Raw genomic sequence first — 18,499 nt, forward strand, 5'->3', positions numbered from 1 at the left:
AATATGTGCAATGCAAATTTGACATATGTTGTTCAACATGAGCAGAAAACTGAGCTGTGACTTTCTTCTACAATACTGATCACTGTAAGAGTTTATCAGGGGCTCGTTTATGTTCTGAGACTACTTTGCCATACAGCAATCTACATTATCTCTCCAAATGGATTTTTAAAACCATATTTTTAAACTTGAAAAACAACAAGCAGCATTTTTACAAGTTTACACTTTAGCCTCTAGAAGGCAGTATTTCACAGCGGTACACTTTGAATGACTGTTACATCATGAAGAAATAATGAGAAACTGGTGGAAGTGTCCGCCTATTTGACTGTGGCATGTTAATTCATAATTAGACTGTTTAATTGTGGCACTGAAGCAAGATCTATAGAGTAATACTTTCCATTAATAAATAAGAAGTAATAACCAGAGATATACTGTGACACACATAAATAAGCTGGTTTGAAATGGGTAATGAAATACTCTTTTTAATGTCAGCATGAAGAAACAATAAGGTGAACGCAGCGTTCATCAGAAAGCAAATAACTCAGAAAGCTAAGACAATTAGAAACACATTCAGTGTCACAGAACAGAGGGCATTAGAGAAGGCATCATCATCATTATCATCATCCTAATGAGGCATTAGCTGCCCTTGACAGGAAAAGAAGAATCTTCTTCATTCAACAGAACACAATAAGACACAGGAAAGTCTTTCTTTTCCAAACTGAGAAACAATTTATAGGCTGCTTTGAAATGTCTTAATTATGTTTTCCCCGACTGAGCACTTGGCAAAGGCCATGGTTTTTTCCTGGACTCTGTGGCAGCTGTCAGCTCTGGAATGCTGCCATCTGTTGGAGTCTGCAAGCAGAGGCCCTTGATGACAAATCAAATACAAAATGTTCCAGAAAATATTGAAAAAACTAGGAAAAATAAAATAATCACTTGCCATTTTGCGGTTCAGGTTTTTGTAATCGTGTTTACTGCCTGTATTTATGTATTTATACCTGTACTGCAGGAACATACACTTTATGTCCAGAGGTTTACAGCATTTGTAATGCTTGAATTCATCTGCCTTAAGGTGCACAAACTGTGGATACAGATGTTCCACCTCAGTAAAAAAAGTATAGAATGAGAGGAGATGCTCTGGAGCAGCCACAAATGAGTTTAAGGTCACTATACTCAATGTCAAGCATTGGCTAGAGGTGTTACCGAGCCCCTTAGGCATCAGGCTTTTGAGGAATTGAACTGTTGTCTGGAGTGAACCGGTCAAGAGTCATCACCACTACCTGACCTCTAGAAAGTTCCCATGGCTGAATACAATCAAATCCACACAGAAAATCCAAGCTGGTATCATACACTCCCTTATAAAACACTCAATATCAGAAGAAATGTTGGATGAGGAGGTTGTCAAGAGCTTTTGGTTTTATAGTGTATATGCCAATGACTTCAAACAGGTCATAACAAACACATTAAAAATATCAACAATTGAAGACATCTGATAAATTTTAAATAATATTTTCATCATTATGGGAGTACAGCACAGGAACGAAAAGAAAAATGTAATAAGTAACTATTGTGTTCTAGAAGGTAATGTCCAGACAACCACAGAACAACATATAAGAAGTGAAAGGAAAAGTCAACAGTAGTTACAACTTAGTGGCAGCAATATCAGTCGGCTGAAAGTGCACGATTTCTCCAGTGGCACATCCACTGCAACTTCCTCCACCGCTCTACAACCTTAACCTCACCCGGTACAGCTCCTGGAATTACTCACTTCACTCTCAATATAATGGCACTTCTATTGACCAAAGTGGACAGAACAAAGGGATATTATCCTCTGAACCAGCACATGGTGTTTATGATCAGTTCACTGTTGTTCTAAATGCTATATGTTAGACCTTAGCCCCTGGTGAAACACGTACAGTAGCAGTATTTTAATAAATATTCCAAATCCTGAAAACCAGAACAAAACCAAAACTCTCTCTCTGAACAGACTATAAAAAACAGAATAATGTCACTGTATTTCATCCTTATCCATAACAGCCACATCAGTAGCACAGAAGCTCTGAACAAAACCTTCAAATGTCCAAAATGATACTATTACAAGAGAAGGAAAACACTGTGAAATTGCAATGGATGTGAATGGAAACAGATTCCTGAACCACTGGTACATTCAACACAGAGGTTTGTTTGGAGAGAATAAACAACAAAGATGGAGATACATGATTTCTTTTTTTTTTTTTTTTTTTTTTTTTTTGCGAGTCAGTGATGATTCTGTGGTGATTCATGACAGTTATATTCTTCTGTAAAAGAATATAATTTATTTGTATTTCCATGTAAACTAAAAAAGCACATTTCTGCCACAAAAACATAAGTACCTCATAATAATGACTCACTACAGTAAAATAATGAGTAAAATACAAGATCTCATTGTTATGAAATGATATGCGATAGGATCTTTTTATTATGGCTCACTAAACACTTGAACTTCTAGGTGGATGCTGCACATTGATGGTTTCTGGGACAAAACTCTAATGTTCCAAAAATGTAAAGCACTTCCAATGTCTAAAAAAGCATCATGTAAGTGTAAGCATTATTCATTCATTCATAGGTGGTGTTCCAAATCCATAGATCTACTTCAAACTTTACACTTTTACACTTTAAAGGACAGATCTTCTGTTTGCTGTGAACTTAAACAAACTGAAATGGCAGTGGTGGTCAGTGGTAAACAACTACATATGCTACAGTTGCAGCAGATAGAGATGAGTTTGAAAACACTGGAGTGTTCCTTTAACTAACTCACTGCAACATATTCAGTGAAGCTTCTCTGATTTAGGCTTCTTCAGATCTCAGAGTTTAGTGCAGACTCAGGGCCCAAACATCTACCAGATACTAATCAACGCCATATTGCTCAGATTTTATTCTTTCCATTTTTAACTTACTATCAATTCCACATTCAGAAATGCAAATCAGCAGAGACATTAATTATATATACATTCACATGACATTCAAAGACAGAGATTAACTCTGTGAACTGCATGACTTTGCCATTATCTTCATCTATGTCCATCAAATCAATTCCTCATCACGATGGTCACTGCTGTATAATCACGCAGCTAAAAGTGTTGGAGACATGAGCTGATGTCAGAGAAAAGAAGAGCAGTGTCTGTGCTGCCCTTTTTAGCCAACAGCCTTCAGCACATTTAGTCAGCTCCAGCAGCTCCAGTCAGAACAGATGCAAGTGTTAGAAAACATGAGAGAGAGAGACAGGTGGATGTGATGTGAGTGTGAGGAATGAATTGTATGACAGAGGAGAGCATGATGGAATGAGAGACAAAAAGAGAGAAGAAGAGTGCAGCAGGGATGAGAATATAAGATTTAAAAAATAAAAGTTAAAAGGGGGAGAGAGCAAGTGAATAAAAGAAGAAAGCAAGAGTGAGACAGAATACAAGACAGCAAGTGTGTGAAAGGGAGTAATACAAGTAGCAGAGAGAGAGAGAGAGAGAGAGAGAGAGAGATCTGGCCAAAATCAATTTCAATTCAATTGCACACTTTTACATTAGTATTCTTTCTTATTCTTTCTCTCTGGGTTTATGAACTATTCTATCATCAAGTTACAATTTTGTTCGAAATTTGACAGTAGCCCTCCTGTGTCTGTAAAGTCAGTATCTGTAAAGCTACAAAGTGCACCTATATATTAGGTAAAGTCAAAATAGCAACACAGTACACTGCTGCAGTCAGGACAAAACCTTGCAACTCCATTTCTTGTTTGTTTTACCTTATCTGAAAACATCACTGTAGCATCAATAAATTTCACATCAGACCAATAGAACGGCTCCAAAATGACTCTTAAATTAACTTAATGTGTTCCTTCTGTAAAACCGCCTTTTTTGGAGATACAAGGTTTTGTTTCTCACTTTCTGCTGCTTTTAAAAAACATCAAAAGTGGAAGGTAAATCTCCACACTTCAGCCTTGATCAGATCTGCTCCTTACACAGAACTGTAATGAAAACATTCTCACAGAAACCAGCACACATTCCCTGAGATCTCTGAAGAGAGATTGACTGACCACAATCCTGGCCAACAGTGACCACATAAAACCACTTAGCACAATGCGTCCCAGCTTCAGTCTTTAAGTACCTATCTCCTGCATGGTTTAGTATTTTATTCATTCTAATGCACTTTATTCATCTCTACAAGGGCTTGAAAATGAACCAACTTACTATTTCTCAGGATGGGAACACAGATCAAGCGAAATTCACTGAGGGACTCTGCTTTGTGAAATATGGTCACGACTGGGAAACCCTGCAAACCCTAGACACATTGAAAACACACTTTTACAGTCTAGAAAGTTATGTTGTTGTGTTTGTTCTCCAGTGCTGTATCCCTGGCATTAGAGAAGAGAAAACACAACACTAGGCAGAGTGGGTTACCGTGGGACTGAAGCTTCAAAGCATAAAGCACACATCAATACATAGGCAACTCCTTCAGAACACCCCTCAACAGCAGGGTGCGGGTAAGGCTTCAGACAATCCACTTCAGAAGTTTAAAAAATATAATGCCATTTGATATCATAAGTCCATAGTGAAAGTCGTAAACATCCTGCATCTGCAATTTTTAACAAAGCTCAGTGTAGTAGTCAAGAAGGTTTGTGTTTTAGTAATGAGAAACTGAAAAAACAAAACAGAGGAAACGGTCTTCAGTAAGGTTTCTGTGGAGGAGGACTCTCCAGAGCGCCAATAAAACAGCGTTATAATAAGTTAGTACATCACTTACTTGATCATTTCTGTACAGAGTGAGCACCCATACTGACACGCACCGTCTGTAACCCATGTGTGTTATGGCTCCATTATCTCATTACTAATATGAATCTACCCAGTGAGGATATTAGCTGCACTGTATTTATAAAAGATTTGATATGGACATAGTGTACAAATTAAGCCAGGCAATTTCATCATATATAAACCTATTGTTTATATATGTTTGTAAATATTGTTATATTGCAATATATATCCAAGCAATGGGTTTTTCCAGTGTGGCACTGCATCACACTGACGTCAGAGTCAGTAACTACAACAGCCTAGAGTTAGCCTTGTTCAGTTGCGTACCAAAATGTTGCTAATAAGGCTAAATATTCATATTATTCAGCAGTGTTTCTGTAGAAAATTTTGCTGTCATCTGTAATGTTTTTCCTGTACGTACACTTAACATCCAAATTATTAGAGACGCCTTACAGTCCCTCTAAAAAAGGTGTAGAATTACAGACGTTAAGCCACCCACTACCCTATACTGCAAATAAGGACACACTGTCACCGATGGGGAGCCCCACTCTTGTGAAGCATATAAAGCTGCTTGAGAGATAATAGCAACCCCTTGTGGAGAATTTTCAGTCTGCTAAATGTGAGTGAGTTAGATCCCAGAAAATGTGGGTCTTGGCAAGTGAACGTGTAATGTTTCTCATTATAACATTGATTAATAAATATATGACAATTGGACATAGTTCTGGAACTTTTATATTATGAAAATAAGTAAGAGGAAAAAATGTTTTCTAGTAAGGACTGAATTCTTGGTAGTATTGTCCTCTATTGTACATAATAGTACCTATTTTAAGAATAAGATTATTTCTCTAGATATAATTACATATAAATATTAAAGAACATTGTGTAGAAACACGTAATCTAATTAATCATTGGTCATTTTCTGACCACATGACTGCTGCTGGAGATGGACCATCACAGAACTGACAGTGACATGACAGCAGCATGGAGGTACATGGTGTAGCAGACACAGCAGAATGCATGGGGTTTTGACACAGAACCCCAACCACATGAGGCTGAAAGTGTACAACTATGCAGAAAATATCCAGTGTCTTTGTTGAAGGGTGGCTAACACAATTTGTGCGTTAATATATAAGCTACAGTCTGTAACTGTACACCAGCGAGGTGAGCTTGCAAGGTGGGTGCTGCTAATAAAGTGGCTGGTGCATGTTTACTCATGTTACTATAATTGAGAAACAGTATTTTGATTCATTATACGATGTGATTTTCATTAAATGTAAGTATACAGAGCTATACGCCCCACATGTTCTGGTAAGACAGAGCATGTAGCCTACATTAGATGATTCATTTTGGCAAGGATATGATGGTAGAACATTTCCATGTACATCAGTAGTGATCCATGTGTCCCTGCTGAATGTGTATTAAACGAAAGGCTTTTCAATGTACAAATGGAACATCATCCTCCTCTTCCTCGCTGCTTGTGAGTTCACAAGGGGAACAAGTCCCAGTCTTATCTCTAATTGACCAGTGCTTAGAGTGGTCTTCAAGGTGGGATGGGGCTTGGGAGTCTGTGTCAGTGTCAGTGTGTGTTTCTGTGTGGATTTCTGTTTCTTTGTACGTAGGAGAGCCCCCTTCATCTTCATTCTGGCTGCTTGAGGAGGTCAGAGACTCGGGAGAAGAAAGAGGAGAGATGGCCATTGAGGAATAGCACTTGACTGATACACCACCCAGCTCAGCTGCCAGTGTCTGCACAGATTTCTTGGACACTCGTGACCGATATGTCCCATTTGTAGAATCGTTAGGAGCTCCAGAAGTTTTGTCAGTGTCTCTACGTCCAGCAGAGAGCGCCCTATCACCCAGATTGGACCTCAGTTGTCTGTCCCTTACTGATTCTGGAGAACTGTGGCCACTCTCTTCCTCGTCTTCATCCTCCAGAGTGTCGGAGTTAGATCGCTGTGAGGCAGGAGACAGAGGGGAAGGGGGTGATTCATTTCGGGGTATACAATGAGCCTGAGCATGTGCCTGCAGGGCCAGACCCAGTGCAGCGCTGGAGCAGGGTGAGGGGGTGTGTCCCCCTGCTGACCTCTCTGCTTCACCACTGTGAGGTTCCCCTGCTCTGTATCTGTGAAGGCTGAGAGGAGCCTGGGTGTGTGTGGCTGAGCGAGTGTGTGTGTGGCTGGGAGGCGTGAGCAGTGGGATCTGACCCCGCAGGCGATTCCCACGGTGAAAGAGGCGGCTCCATAGGCGTCCCAGTCTGCGACGTGATGTTGCACGACGAGAGGAGTGCCGGCGGATCTGTCTGCGCATGGCTGTGCGGAGGTTCTGCAGGACGGAGGCCTGAGAGAGAGAGAGACAGAGAGAGAATATTTTAATTTATGTGTTGTATATATGGTTCGATTCCCGCTCCGGGTGACTGTCTGAGAGGAGTTGGTGTGTTGTCCGCGTGGGTTTCCTCCGGGTGCTCCGGTTTCCTCCCACAGTCCAAAAACACACGTTGGTAGGTGGATTGGCGACTCAAAAGTGTGTGAGTGAATGTGTGTGTGTGTGTGTGTCTGTGTTGCCTTGTGAAGGACTGGCGCCCCCTCCAGGGTGTATTCCCGCCTTGCGCCCAATGATTCCAGGTAGGCTCTGGAGCCACCGCAACCCTGAACTGGATAAGCACTTACAGATAATGAATTAATGAATGTTATTATGGTATTTATGTTATTAAATCACATTGCTGTTCTTTGAGTATGCCACACTACATGTCCCGTACCTCATTATTTATTGGATACAATAAAATCATGTCAAAATTGTGCTAAATTTGTGTAGTTTCACTCCAGCACAGGCTTTGGTTTCTCAAATGGTTCTGTCAATTTTGCCAATATTTGAAGGAATCCATCCTCCATTTACACATCAATTGTTTTCAGTGCTCAGCAGCCCCCCAAGCTATAACAGATACCAGGTATAACAGGTATAAAAGACTTGTAATGCTAGCATCCTATGACAGTGCAGCACTGAAAGTCATTGAGTTCTTCAGTACGAACTATTCTAATATCAGTAAGGCTGCAAGACTGCATGGTTGATTTAATTTTTTTGCCATGTGAAGTATTTATTATTTCGATTACAATACTTCTACAGTGATGTTTCATTCTGTTTCTAACAAATAATAAATGAATATGTCTGAGGTTCTTTTTACATCCTCTAATTTTCTAACACTTTATTACAAATCAATTATTACAAATCAATTGTCATGAACTGAATGACTTAGATGGAGATAGATAGACAGAGAGAGAGAGAGAGAGAGAGAGAGGTGTCAAGCCCGTCAATCATTCAGCAGAACAGTTTTTGGTTTCCATGGAGACAGTTCTTGCCTTTTCATCTTGAATGCAAATCAGTCCGAACTGAGAGAATTTTTACTGCTGGAGTTTTGAGGTAATAAGCTGCTCCGCCATCGGCTGCATACATAAAGCTCTCAGCCATTGCCTCATAACTGCTGGCAATGTCTCAGATATATTCCATTCACACTGTGACCTTCACCACTTTCCCCCATTTTCTCTGCAGTCCACACAAAAGAGGACAGCATCACAGAAACAGCTTTTCTGTAGCACTTCTTATTCAATCTATTCATTCTAGTATGAGGGGGCATAAAGGTGCATGTTGTGTGTGTTCATATTTAGGAGAAAAATACTTACTAAACAACCACCCCAGCAGCCACCCACATACAGAGTGATAGACGGACACATGCAGCACCTTCGAGGAAATACTGTTTGCCAATCTCTTCAAACATAGCAGCAGCATATCAAGGATCTTATGAGTCTTAGGGCAAAACAATTCATGCAGAAATTACACTACCACAGAATTCTCACAATTATCTCACAGAAATCACAATTATACTCACAGAATTAGCAATGGAGTGAAATGCTCTGGAGTGGCCATAAAAGTTTTAGCTCACCATCTCCAATGCCAAGTGTCAGATGGTGTGATTTAAAGCCCACCAGTAATGAGCTTTGGAGCAGTGGAACTGCAGTTTCTGGAGTGATAGAATTACATTCAATATCTTAGGAAGTAGTGTATCTGATCCAGAACTAATAATTCTATATAATAATTCAATATAATATGGCCTAATATTTATATAGGTAAATGCCATCAAATCCACACAGCAATATTTCAATATCAGAGACGATTGCTCTAAGACTGCAAGGGAAGCTCAGCTTCCCCTAAAATGTCAAAAAATTTGTGATCAAATATATACCGTTGTGTGTACCTGTCATTGAATAAATATGCTCTACAACGCGCTCAACTTTTGTTCAGAATCAGCTTCTTTTCACTGGTAAAGACGCGGCTTTCCTCTCAATCATTCCCGCAGCTTCACAGTGATTTAAACAGTGTGGACGCTCAGGTCAATAGCAAAGCAGTGAAGTGCAGCGAAACGAGACGAGTCATTGGATAAATGCTGGGCTTTGTCCCGCCCATCGGACGCTCAGCGTCTCTGGGGGTCTATGGGGCAGTGGGCTGGCCTCGGCTGGCCCGGACGCTCAGCTTCTGCAAGATGATTGGATGATCTGTCTGAGGCTGAATCCCTTTTTGATTGACAGCGAAATAAGCGAATCAGCAATCCTTTGGTGTAAAGATCCGTGGGAGCATTCAATTTTCATTCTGTTCTGAGTTGAACCAGAGACTTTCCGAAACCTCTTAGCGGCTAGCGACAAATCGAGCTTCTATTTCTGGTGGGTTTTTTTGTAGCTGCTTGTGTTTGGAGACTTCTATCACTCTTTCTGACTTCTATTGCACTTTCTGTCCAGTGGGTGCTGCTGAGCCCCTCCACCATCACACACTTCACATGGGCCAAGGCCGTTTAAGCAGCCTAGCTCTGCTGGCCTTTGAGAGGTCACTAGTCAAGTCCCTGGAAAAGACGCCTTGTTGGTACGACAGGGTCACAGATCATTTTCTTGAAAAGGAACAAAGGGTAGAATTTTACATATAAATAAACCGACACATTTTATGATGTAGGCCGAAATTGAGCTTCCCCTCCTTGAAAGACCAGCATCTGCCACTGTTCAATATGTAGGCTTCTCAGAAGAATAGGGGTTTTAACTGAAGAAAAAGGGGAATGAAGGTCCTATTGACACCTATTGATATCATTGGTTCATTCATTGTCTGTAACCGCTTATTCCAGTTCAGGGTCGCGGTGGATCTGGGCGCAAGGCGTGAACACACCCTGGAGGGGATGCCCATCGTTCAAAGCGTGACAAACACTCACACCTATGGACACATTTGAGTCGCCAATCCACCTACCAGTGTGTGTTTTTGGACTGTGGGGGGAAACCGGAGCACCCGGAGGAAACCCAGGCAGACACAGGGAGAACACACCAAACTCCTCACAGTCACCTGGAGTGGGACTTGAACCCACAACCCCATTTTGCCACCCCTATTGACATCACTGAAAGACAATATTGTAAAACTGTTTTTGTGTACCTTCAATGAATCCACTGTAGCACTGAAATTTGCCTGTTTACCCACATTTGCAATATCTCATCCAATTGGCTACGGTAATGTATGCTACATTGAAGTAGAATTTACATAAGGGGTCTGTTTAAGCTGTTAAAGGGACCATCTGCACTGTTGCAAATTCCCCTGAATCATAGCAATCCCTTGCAATAACAATCCTCTACACAATACGAACCCACATCCAGCCTACTGCTTTATAGATCTGAGTAATGGAGTTCCTTCCTGTGCTGTGCAGGGGATGAGAAGGCAGAAGAGGATAAACAGGATGTAATTCTGTGCTCAAATTCTCCAGGTGAAGGCCGACACAGATAAGCAGCCTACATCCGCAAGCATTTTGCAGCTTTAACTCTCCACAGGAGAAATCCTCAAAGGATATGACACACAAACTACTTTTATCAGAAAAAAAGACTTCACGTATGATGAAATCCTGCCCCATACACACACTGAAAAACTTTCATAATAGCTATTAAATGATGCTCTGAAGGGGCTAAAGATAGGACGCATAACTCTGTGTAGGGGTTAATGTCCAGCTCAGCAGGTTAACGGTCTACTGCCTGCCCGTGAATACATGTTCACAGATGGCATTTCAGCTGCATTGATTTTGCAGTGTTTCATAATGATATACATTTTAAATTTTTAATTATTTTTACCTTATGGCCAAAAAGAAAGAGAAATACCAGTGACTAAAAAACAGGATTTGCGTGTTAATGTTTTCTGGGTGTATCATTGCGAGAACAAAACTCTTACATTTGAGTGTAAGTTAAAAATAAATCGATTTCACCAGAATGGCTGTTTTTGTTATTATAGTTTACCTGATTAGCCTCCAAATGTTGTACATCCCTAATCCCGAGCAGTGCACAGAAAAACCAGAAAACCAGAAAAACACAGACCGCCACTCTGTCCTGGAGTGCACCTTTAATGCAATTTAGGTAATGATTAAGTAATCTCTTCACAGGGGTCATCAGACAGACACCTCCTCTCGTCTGTGTTTCGCTGAATTAAGCCCGCAACACCTCCAGAAGGCTCAATAGTGACGCCTGGCATCCCAGACCCACCCCACTCCAAGCCAGCTTTACAGTCCTACCTTACCCTTTTCCATCAACAACCGTAAATCCACACTGGTCTCCCTGGTGACTAAGGCTGTTCCTAGCCCCACTGCCACCATTACTGCATGCTCAGTGCCACAAGTGCTACATTACCAACAATCCTAATAGCACCTCTACAGTGCATTTCCCCAAATAATCTGTGCTCTCCTGTCCCTACAAACACTGACTAGACCTTTCAGTTGTTTCTGATAACTCCTTCACATCTGTCCTTAATTTCTGGCCCCTGATGCTCACCTGCACAAGCAGGTATGTGGCTGATTTGGCTACAAATCCTCTAACACCGGTCTTACATGTGCCTGCCACCCACGTTCTCTCACTGCAGCCGCCAAGTCTGCGTACTTCAGCTTCTTCCTTTCGAATGCTTCATCTATTGCATCCTCAAATGGAACTGTTAACTCTATGAAATGAACTGTCCGTTTACTTTCAGAGTAGAGCACCTTGTCTGGCCTCAGTGTAGTTAACACAATGCACTCTGGGACCTGCAGCTTTTTTCCTACATCCACAAACAATTTCCAGTCTCGTGCTTCACCCAATTTACCAATATTTGTAGCCTGCGCACTTTCTCAAAAACATTCCCCCTCACGCAAAAAGCTAACTATTTTATTACTACAGCTACTCGTCAATGCATTAACCACTAGTCGTTTGCTGTCCAACAAACATGCTAAAACTCATGTATACTGACCCTGTGACAAACTAACTTTACAAGCTTTAACTTTTACTAACTTTACATAATCCACAACTAGGGTCTTCACCTACCCACTGTCCAAGATTTTGCGGTGTTGGATGGACGTCATAAGTTGCTCCCAGCAAAAACTTAATACAACTTGCCTCCATCAACTCTTGCCATGAAATCCTCCACTTCTCTAGATTCTCCCATCGAAGCCACTGGCCTTGTTTTGCCTGTGATGCTGCTATTGCACACTGTGCCTCCTCCTCCTACTCACGAATAAAACTAGTCATCATTTGCCTTCTCTCTGGTGATGTGGCCTTACTAAAAGCTTTCCTCGAATCACCTGACCCAAGGCCCCCTCTTCCGCATTGTACTTGGCCAATCACATCTCTTAGCGCTGCTGCTTTTATAATAAACACATTTGGACATACAAGTTTTAGTTCTGACAGCAACCAAATTCTCTTCTTTGTAAGTACTTCCAACAAGGATTCTGCATATTGAGTGTATTTAAAACATACTTAAGTATGTTTAAGTAAACATATTTAAAACATACTTTAGTGTTTTACACTCTTCATGAATAGCAACTCTAAGTGAAGAACACCTTTTTTTATATTCATTTAAACATTCACCAGGGATGCAAATTATGTTTTTTGTTTATTTGTTTTTGGCAGCTATCCAGCTGCCTATTTTGCCCTTTGAACATACATGTGCACAATTCCCTAACTTCAGTGAAGAAACTAGCCCTACATTCTTAAGTGACAGCACTGTTTATTTGTCTATTTGTTGATTAATGGTTAAGCAGGTAATCATTTACATTTGTAACTCAAACCTGGACACTGTTCTGCATTTTAAAACAGTAGAATTGTTGAGTCAGTAATTGGGAAGGGGTGAGTATATGTTGAGGGGAGCGTGTGTGCGTGTGTATACACATGTACAGTGTGTACCTGAGTAGGATGGTAAGCTGGGAAATCCTCCACTGGAGGTATCAGACCCTGAGCAATCAGCTGACCATAAGAGGGCGGAGCCTCTCGCTGCACAAACTCTGCCTCCAGACGGGTCATCTGTGTTTCAAATGCTCTGGAATGAGAGAAGAGGAGAGAGTCAGGAAGAGGGAAGATTGATAAAATAGCAGTGGCAGTAATTACACACAAACACACAGTAGAGCTCCATAGGTCCTGTCTCCAAACTGAGTGCACAGACCACCAGATGAATCTAGAAGAACTATTAGTAGTAATTACAAGCTTTCTGAGTTAAATTCAGCTGTCATCTGATGATGGGTCATCCCTAACAGACTTGATGATGCCTTTTTAAAAACAAGAAAATGTAAGCATTATGTTTGATCATATCATATTCCTCAGTGCTTCTGTTCAGCTTTAATTAAGCTTTTTTTTTTTTTAGCTACATTAGCCTCCACCGCAGAACCAAACATGTCTTGGTTGACTGACTAAATTTAGAGAAGAGGAAGAGAGTGTAAACTGTATTTGTTAATACTCAAACTGTTCATAATTTTAAAAGGTGATTAGGTTCTTGTTCTGCCTGCAGTCAGAAATTTCTCAGCTGGCACACACAGGCATTTAATTTAGTTTGAAGGGAAACAAGGGCAATGCCACTGCAGGCTAAATATAACCCAGCAGAGCCAATCATCTACCTTGAGACTCTCTCACTCTCTATGACAATCTCTTTCTGTCCATCTTGCCCATCTGCAGATCAGATCAATAGTGAGAATCCTGATGGCAGACACATAAACCTGTGATGCAGTATCAGCTTCACAGCTTCAGCTAAAGCCTGATTGTGTTGTTCTTGTAGTGTTTAGGGGAGGGGGAGTAAGAGATTGAAGAAAAATCTGGAGAGAGAAGCAGATAGAGAGTAAGAGAAGACGTGAGAGAGAGAAGAAACGATAAGAAGGGAGCAAGAAAGGAGAGTATAAATCAAACAAAGACTTTGGAGAGGGGAGAGGTGATGAGGAAAGTAACAAAAAAGTCAGCAAAGAACAGATGGGAGGAAGAGTGATGTAATGGAAAGCCAAAGAGAGAGAGAGAAAACAAAAGAGAGAGAAATAAAGAGCACTATACTGTATTTTCAAGAATACAGGAATGATTATCTTGACAAGATATGCAATTTTCTTCCCAGTTTCAATAGAGAAAGGGAGTGAAAAATCAGTAAAGGAAAAAGGAAAAACAAGAGGTGAATCCAGAATTTTTTTTTTCATGATGCACTGTATTTTTCTATTATATTCTACATCTGTATTATGATTGGTTTCTATTACAGTGATGTCCAAAGCTAAATTTGACATCTGAATAGTATATTCATATTCTTATTAATGTTGTTTCTTCATTCACACTGCAGTATTGCACGTATCTGGAACGCAACATCACTGCGACCTCTAAATGGAACACAAGAGGATTTCTATCTATTGCCAATTTTGCAACATGACATGCAACATGATGCTACTAAGCTGCAAGAGTGAAGGCTTCCACATGCTTCCTGTATCCATCATATTTTTTCCAACTGCCACTAATGCAACATCATTGGACAAATCCATGCTAGGGCTGTGCCAATATCGCACCCATTTTTTAAATGATAAAAAATATCTATATCATGGTATTCTAACTTGTTTATATAATGAAACCATGCAGTTACATGTAACATGGTGCACATTCATTATATGAGTCATTTAGGCACAGTGAAGTACGGTGGCCTCTGCGTTCAAAGAATTTGCTCCAACTAGAGGAGTGACTTCAGTCGTGTGGAGGTGGTTTGTAAATAAAATATCAGATGTACAACACAACACTGAAATTATAAGATATGAAAAAAGCCCGTAACAACAAAACAGAAAACACAACTAATCTGTTTCACAACCTTGAGCAGAGGCACCCACTTGAGTACATAGAAAACGCCACAAGGAGAGTGAGCTCTGACCCCAGCAGACAGACCAAACTGATTATTCTGTATTTATTTTATACAATGTCAGAATCTTGGTAACATTAATTTGTACAAAAATAAAATTAAATATTTATTTAATATTAAATATAATTTAAATAGGAAGAAATATAATTGAATATTGCCAATTTAATATAATTAATATTAATATGACATGTATTTTGTGGCAATAGCCTGTTCTTGAAATTAATTATTTTTTATTTAGTTTATTTTTTATTAAATTAAAGTATTTTTCAGTGTTTTTTCATATCGCCAAGTATATCGTTATTGCCAAAATACCCTGAAATATCATTATAATATATTATAATCATAATATTTTAGGGCGATATCGCCAAACCTTAATCGACAACTTTAGAGAAGTGTGCTTATTTTGTTAGCATCAGTTATACCCTTCTTGACTCCGGGACTCCCAAACACAGAACCAACACTTAAACTGTTGCATCATCCGGGAGCATAACATTTGTTTAAGGAAGCTACAGTTATAGGTTTCATTGCCGAGACTTACCGGTACTCCCTTGTCCGGAGTGAATAGAGTTTGAAAGCACAGCCCAGGGCGATGACCAGCAGCAGGCCACATACCAGGCTGCCGATCAGTGCAGCAGTTATGACCTTGCGGGGCACTGCAGCCGGACAGTCTCGTTCATCACTGCCGTCAAGACAGTCCTCTTGACCGTCACAGCGCCATGTCTCGAAGATGCAGAGGTTGGTGCCGCAGTGGAAGTTGCCCGGTTGGCAAGAGAAGCAGTTCTTTTCATCAGAGCCACTCGGGCATTTTTTCTGGTTATCACAGCGTTCGGCAGCTAGATAACATGCTCCTCCACTCCCCTCACATGGGTACTGTCCTGGTGGGCATGGTGGGCAACCCTCCTCATCCCGGCCCCCAGGGCAGTGCCAGTAGCCATCACACCGCTGCTGCTTAGAGTAACAGCCTTCATTTGGGCCACACGGATACTCACCCGGGAAGCAATAACCCTTCACCTAGTGGCATGTTGAGAGAGAAAGGATGTGACATTCAGGAAAGCAAGGCACAATTATTCTCTCCAAAGCAAATTTTACTACTCCACCAGTCAGAAACTTGGAGGAAGAGTATGCGGGTACACACCTGATATGAAGCATTAAAGCCATGTCCTTGGCTGTGTGGTTTGGCATGGTACAACACACTCATCTGACCCTGCGATGACTCCAGCATGGCAGGACGATGGTTATTGTGGTGGGACAGGCTCTGCAGCAGCCGCTCTGCTTTCTCACCCAAACCGTCATAAACACGCAGAGAGTCCCCGACACCCAGCTGAAGATCCAACCGCAAAAGCACAGGCTTTGTATCCTATAGGACACCAGGGAGGGGGAGGCAAGAAAAATAGGGGGGGGGGGCTTAAAAAAAGGTGAGGAGTATTTCTGAGAAGATATATAAAGGAATGTACATGGGTGTGAACTGTATATGTTATATGTCTAAGTAAAAGTGTAGTACAGAGAGTTAGACATACAAAATAGTTACATATATTTTCATTAATTGTAATTCATTTTTTTCAAATATCATTATTAAATTGTTTTTAAATAAATGCTGTAAATGTATACTACCTTTCAGATAGTTTACATTAAATATTGGTACAAAGTTGCTGCAGCAGCAAGAGTCCTGTATGAGTGGAGCGCTGCTTTACAACAGTGATAATGTTTGTACTAGTTTCCCCAAAAAATTAAACAAACAAACCTCCTACTCTACCTGTGTATCCAGAAACCAGGTGCAGTACTGGTCCATGCCACTGCTTCTGTTAGGCCTGAAGAAATCAGGGGAGGCAAATGTTCCAAAGAAGTTGGTGAGTCGTTTTCCACATGTGGTGTCAGGACAGTGGGCCTCATCTGAGCCATCCGGACAGTCCAGCGCTCCATTGCAGCGCAGTGCCATAGGCAGGCAGTGAGTGGACTGGGCATGGCTGCACTGAACGGTGCCTACGGGGCACAAACTTGCACTGGCGGGTGTCGGTGCGGGGGCACAACTGCGCTCATCAGTGTTATCACCACACTCATCTAAACCATTACAGCGCCAAGCACGTGGTACACATTTCCCATTACCACACAAATACTCATCACTCTCACAGCTACTCTCACCCAGACGACCTGCAAAAGGAGAGAGAAGGAAGAGTGGGAAAAAGAGGAGAGAGCAAGAGAATAAATGGAAGTAAGGTTTGCTGTTGATCCATAACTGAAATATAAGGTATTTCTACAGGTATTGCAGAAGAAAACACACACACACACCAGGGCAAACTTGTCCGATTCGCTTTGTCAGTACTGTTTTACCCTTTGATTTCTCTTTGTCAATGCTGTTCTACTGACAATGCATTAATTTAACACTGAGAATGCACTACAGGTATTGCATATTGTGCTGGAAAAAAACGCACAAAACACACATAAACACACATACAGACAGCTTGAAGACCTACAGGGGTTAGACAATGAAACTGAAACACCTGTCAATTTAGTGTGGGAGGTTTCATGGCTAAATTGGAGCAGCCTGGTGGCCAATCTTCATTAATTGCACATTGCACCAGTAAGACCATGTGCATCCAATGGTTCAAACATTGTATCCAGAAGGCGGTGCCGTATATCAGGACGACAATGCACCAATACACACAGCAAGACTGGTGAAAGATTGGTTTGATGAACATGAAAGTGAAGTTGAACATCTCCCATGGCCTGCACAGTCACCAGATCTAAATATTATTGAGCCACTTTGGGGTGTTTTGGAGGAACGAGTCAGGAAACGTTTTCCTCCACCAGAATCACGTAGTGACCCGGCCACTATGCTGCAAGAAGAATGGCTTAAAATCCCTCTGACCACTCTGCAGGACTTGTTTATGTCATTCCCAAGACGAATTGACGCTGTATTGGCCGCAAAAGGAGGCCCTACACCATACTAATAAATGATTGTGGTCTAAAACCAGGTGTTTCAGTTTCATTGTCCAACCCCTGTGTATAAGAAAAACCAATTTGCTGCATTGTTTTTATTAGCTGCATATTAGATCTGAGTCAATAACCACCAGCAAGAGACCACCAAAAAAGACTAGGGAAAAACCCAAATAATGTAATTTGAAGTAGTCATAAAATATTATTACCATCATTTACTTAACTTTAAATAACATTGAAAACAAAAAATTAAATCGAAAAACAAATGATCTACTCTTAATACTCATTTTATCAAAAACAAAGTCAGTACAGGTGTAGTATACTATATTTAGTATTTAGTGTTTGTTTATAAGGGCCTGTGTTCACTCACTGCGAATGTATGAGAGTCTGAATCCCTGGGCCATCCCTGAACTGTTGGCCTGTGAGTGAAAGTGCAGCCATACTTGTCCCCTGGAGGAGATAAAGGGAGGGGGCAGAACAGACCCACACACGCGATACTGCTCCTTCCAGGTGGGGCCAAGCAGTAGCCAGTCGCCATGACAACCTCCAGACTCCTCCACGTCAAAGCTGTGGAAGCTGCCAGATAAAAGGAAAGTGGGTTACAGCATTGAAAAATGACAAAG

The 18,499-nt window shown here is 41.0% G+C and overlaps 1 protein-coding gene across 1 annotated transcript in view; it reads right to left on the reverse strand.

Annotated features, from left to right (window-relative positions):
* Window positions 1-5,770: 5,770 nt before the first annotated feature.
* LOC136677110 (low-density lipoprotein receptor-related protein 3-like) overlaps window positions 5,771-18,499 on the reverse strand; it is a 28,585-nt gene continuing 15,856 nt past the window's right edge. Inside the window, exons 3-8 of the mRNA XM_066654526.1 lie at window positions 18,247-18,452; window positions 16,696-17,090; window positions 16,078-16,299; window positions 15,481-15,953; window positions 12,980-13,112; window positions 5,771-7,106 (exon numbers count right to left, since the gene is read on the reverse strand). Of these exons, the coding sequence (XP_066510623.1) occupies window positions 6,207-7,106; window positions 12,980-13,112; window positions 15,481-15,953; window positions 16,078-16,299; window positions 16,696-17,090; window positions 18,247-18,452 (2,329 nt within the window). The 3' untranslated portion in view covers window positions 5,771-6,206. The remainder of the gene's footprint in view (window positions 7,107-12,979; window positions 13,113-15,480; window positions 15,954-16,077; window positions 16,300-16,695; window positions 17,091-18,246; window positions 18,453-18,499) is intronic.

This window comes from Hoplias malabaricus, chromosome X2 (assembly GCF_029633855.1).
Source record: "Hoplias malabaricus isolate fHopMal1 chromosome X2, fHopMal1.hap1, whole genome shotgun sequence".
Taxonomy (NCBI): domain Eukaryota; kingdom Metazoa; phylum Chordata; class Actinopteri; order Characiformes; family Erythrinidae; genus Hoplias; species Hoplias malabaricus.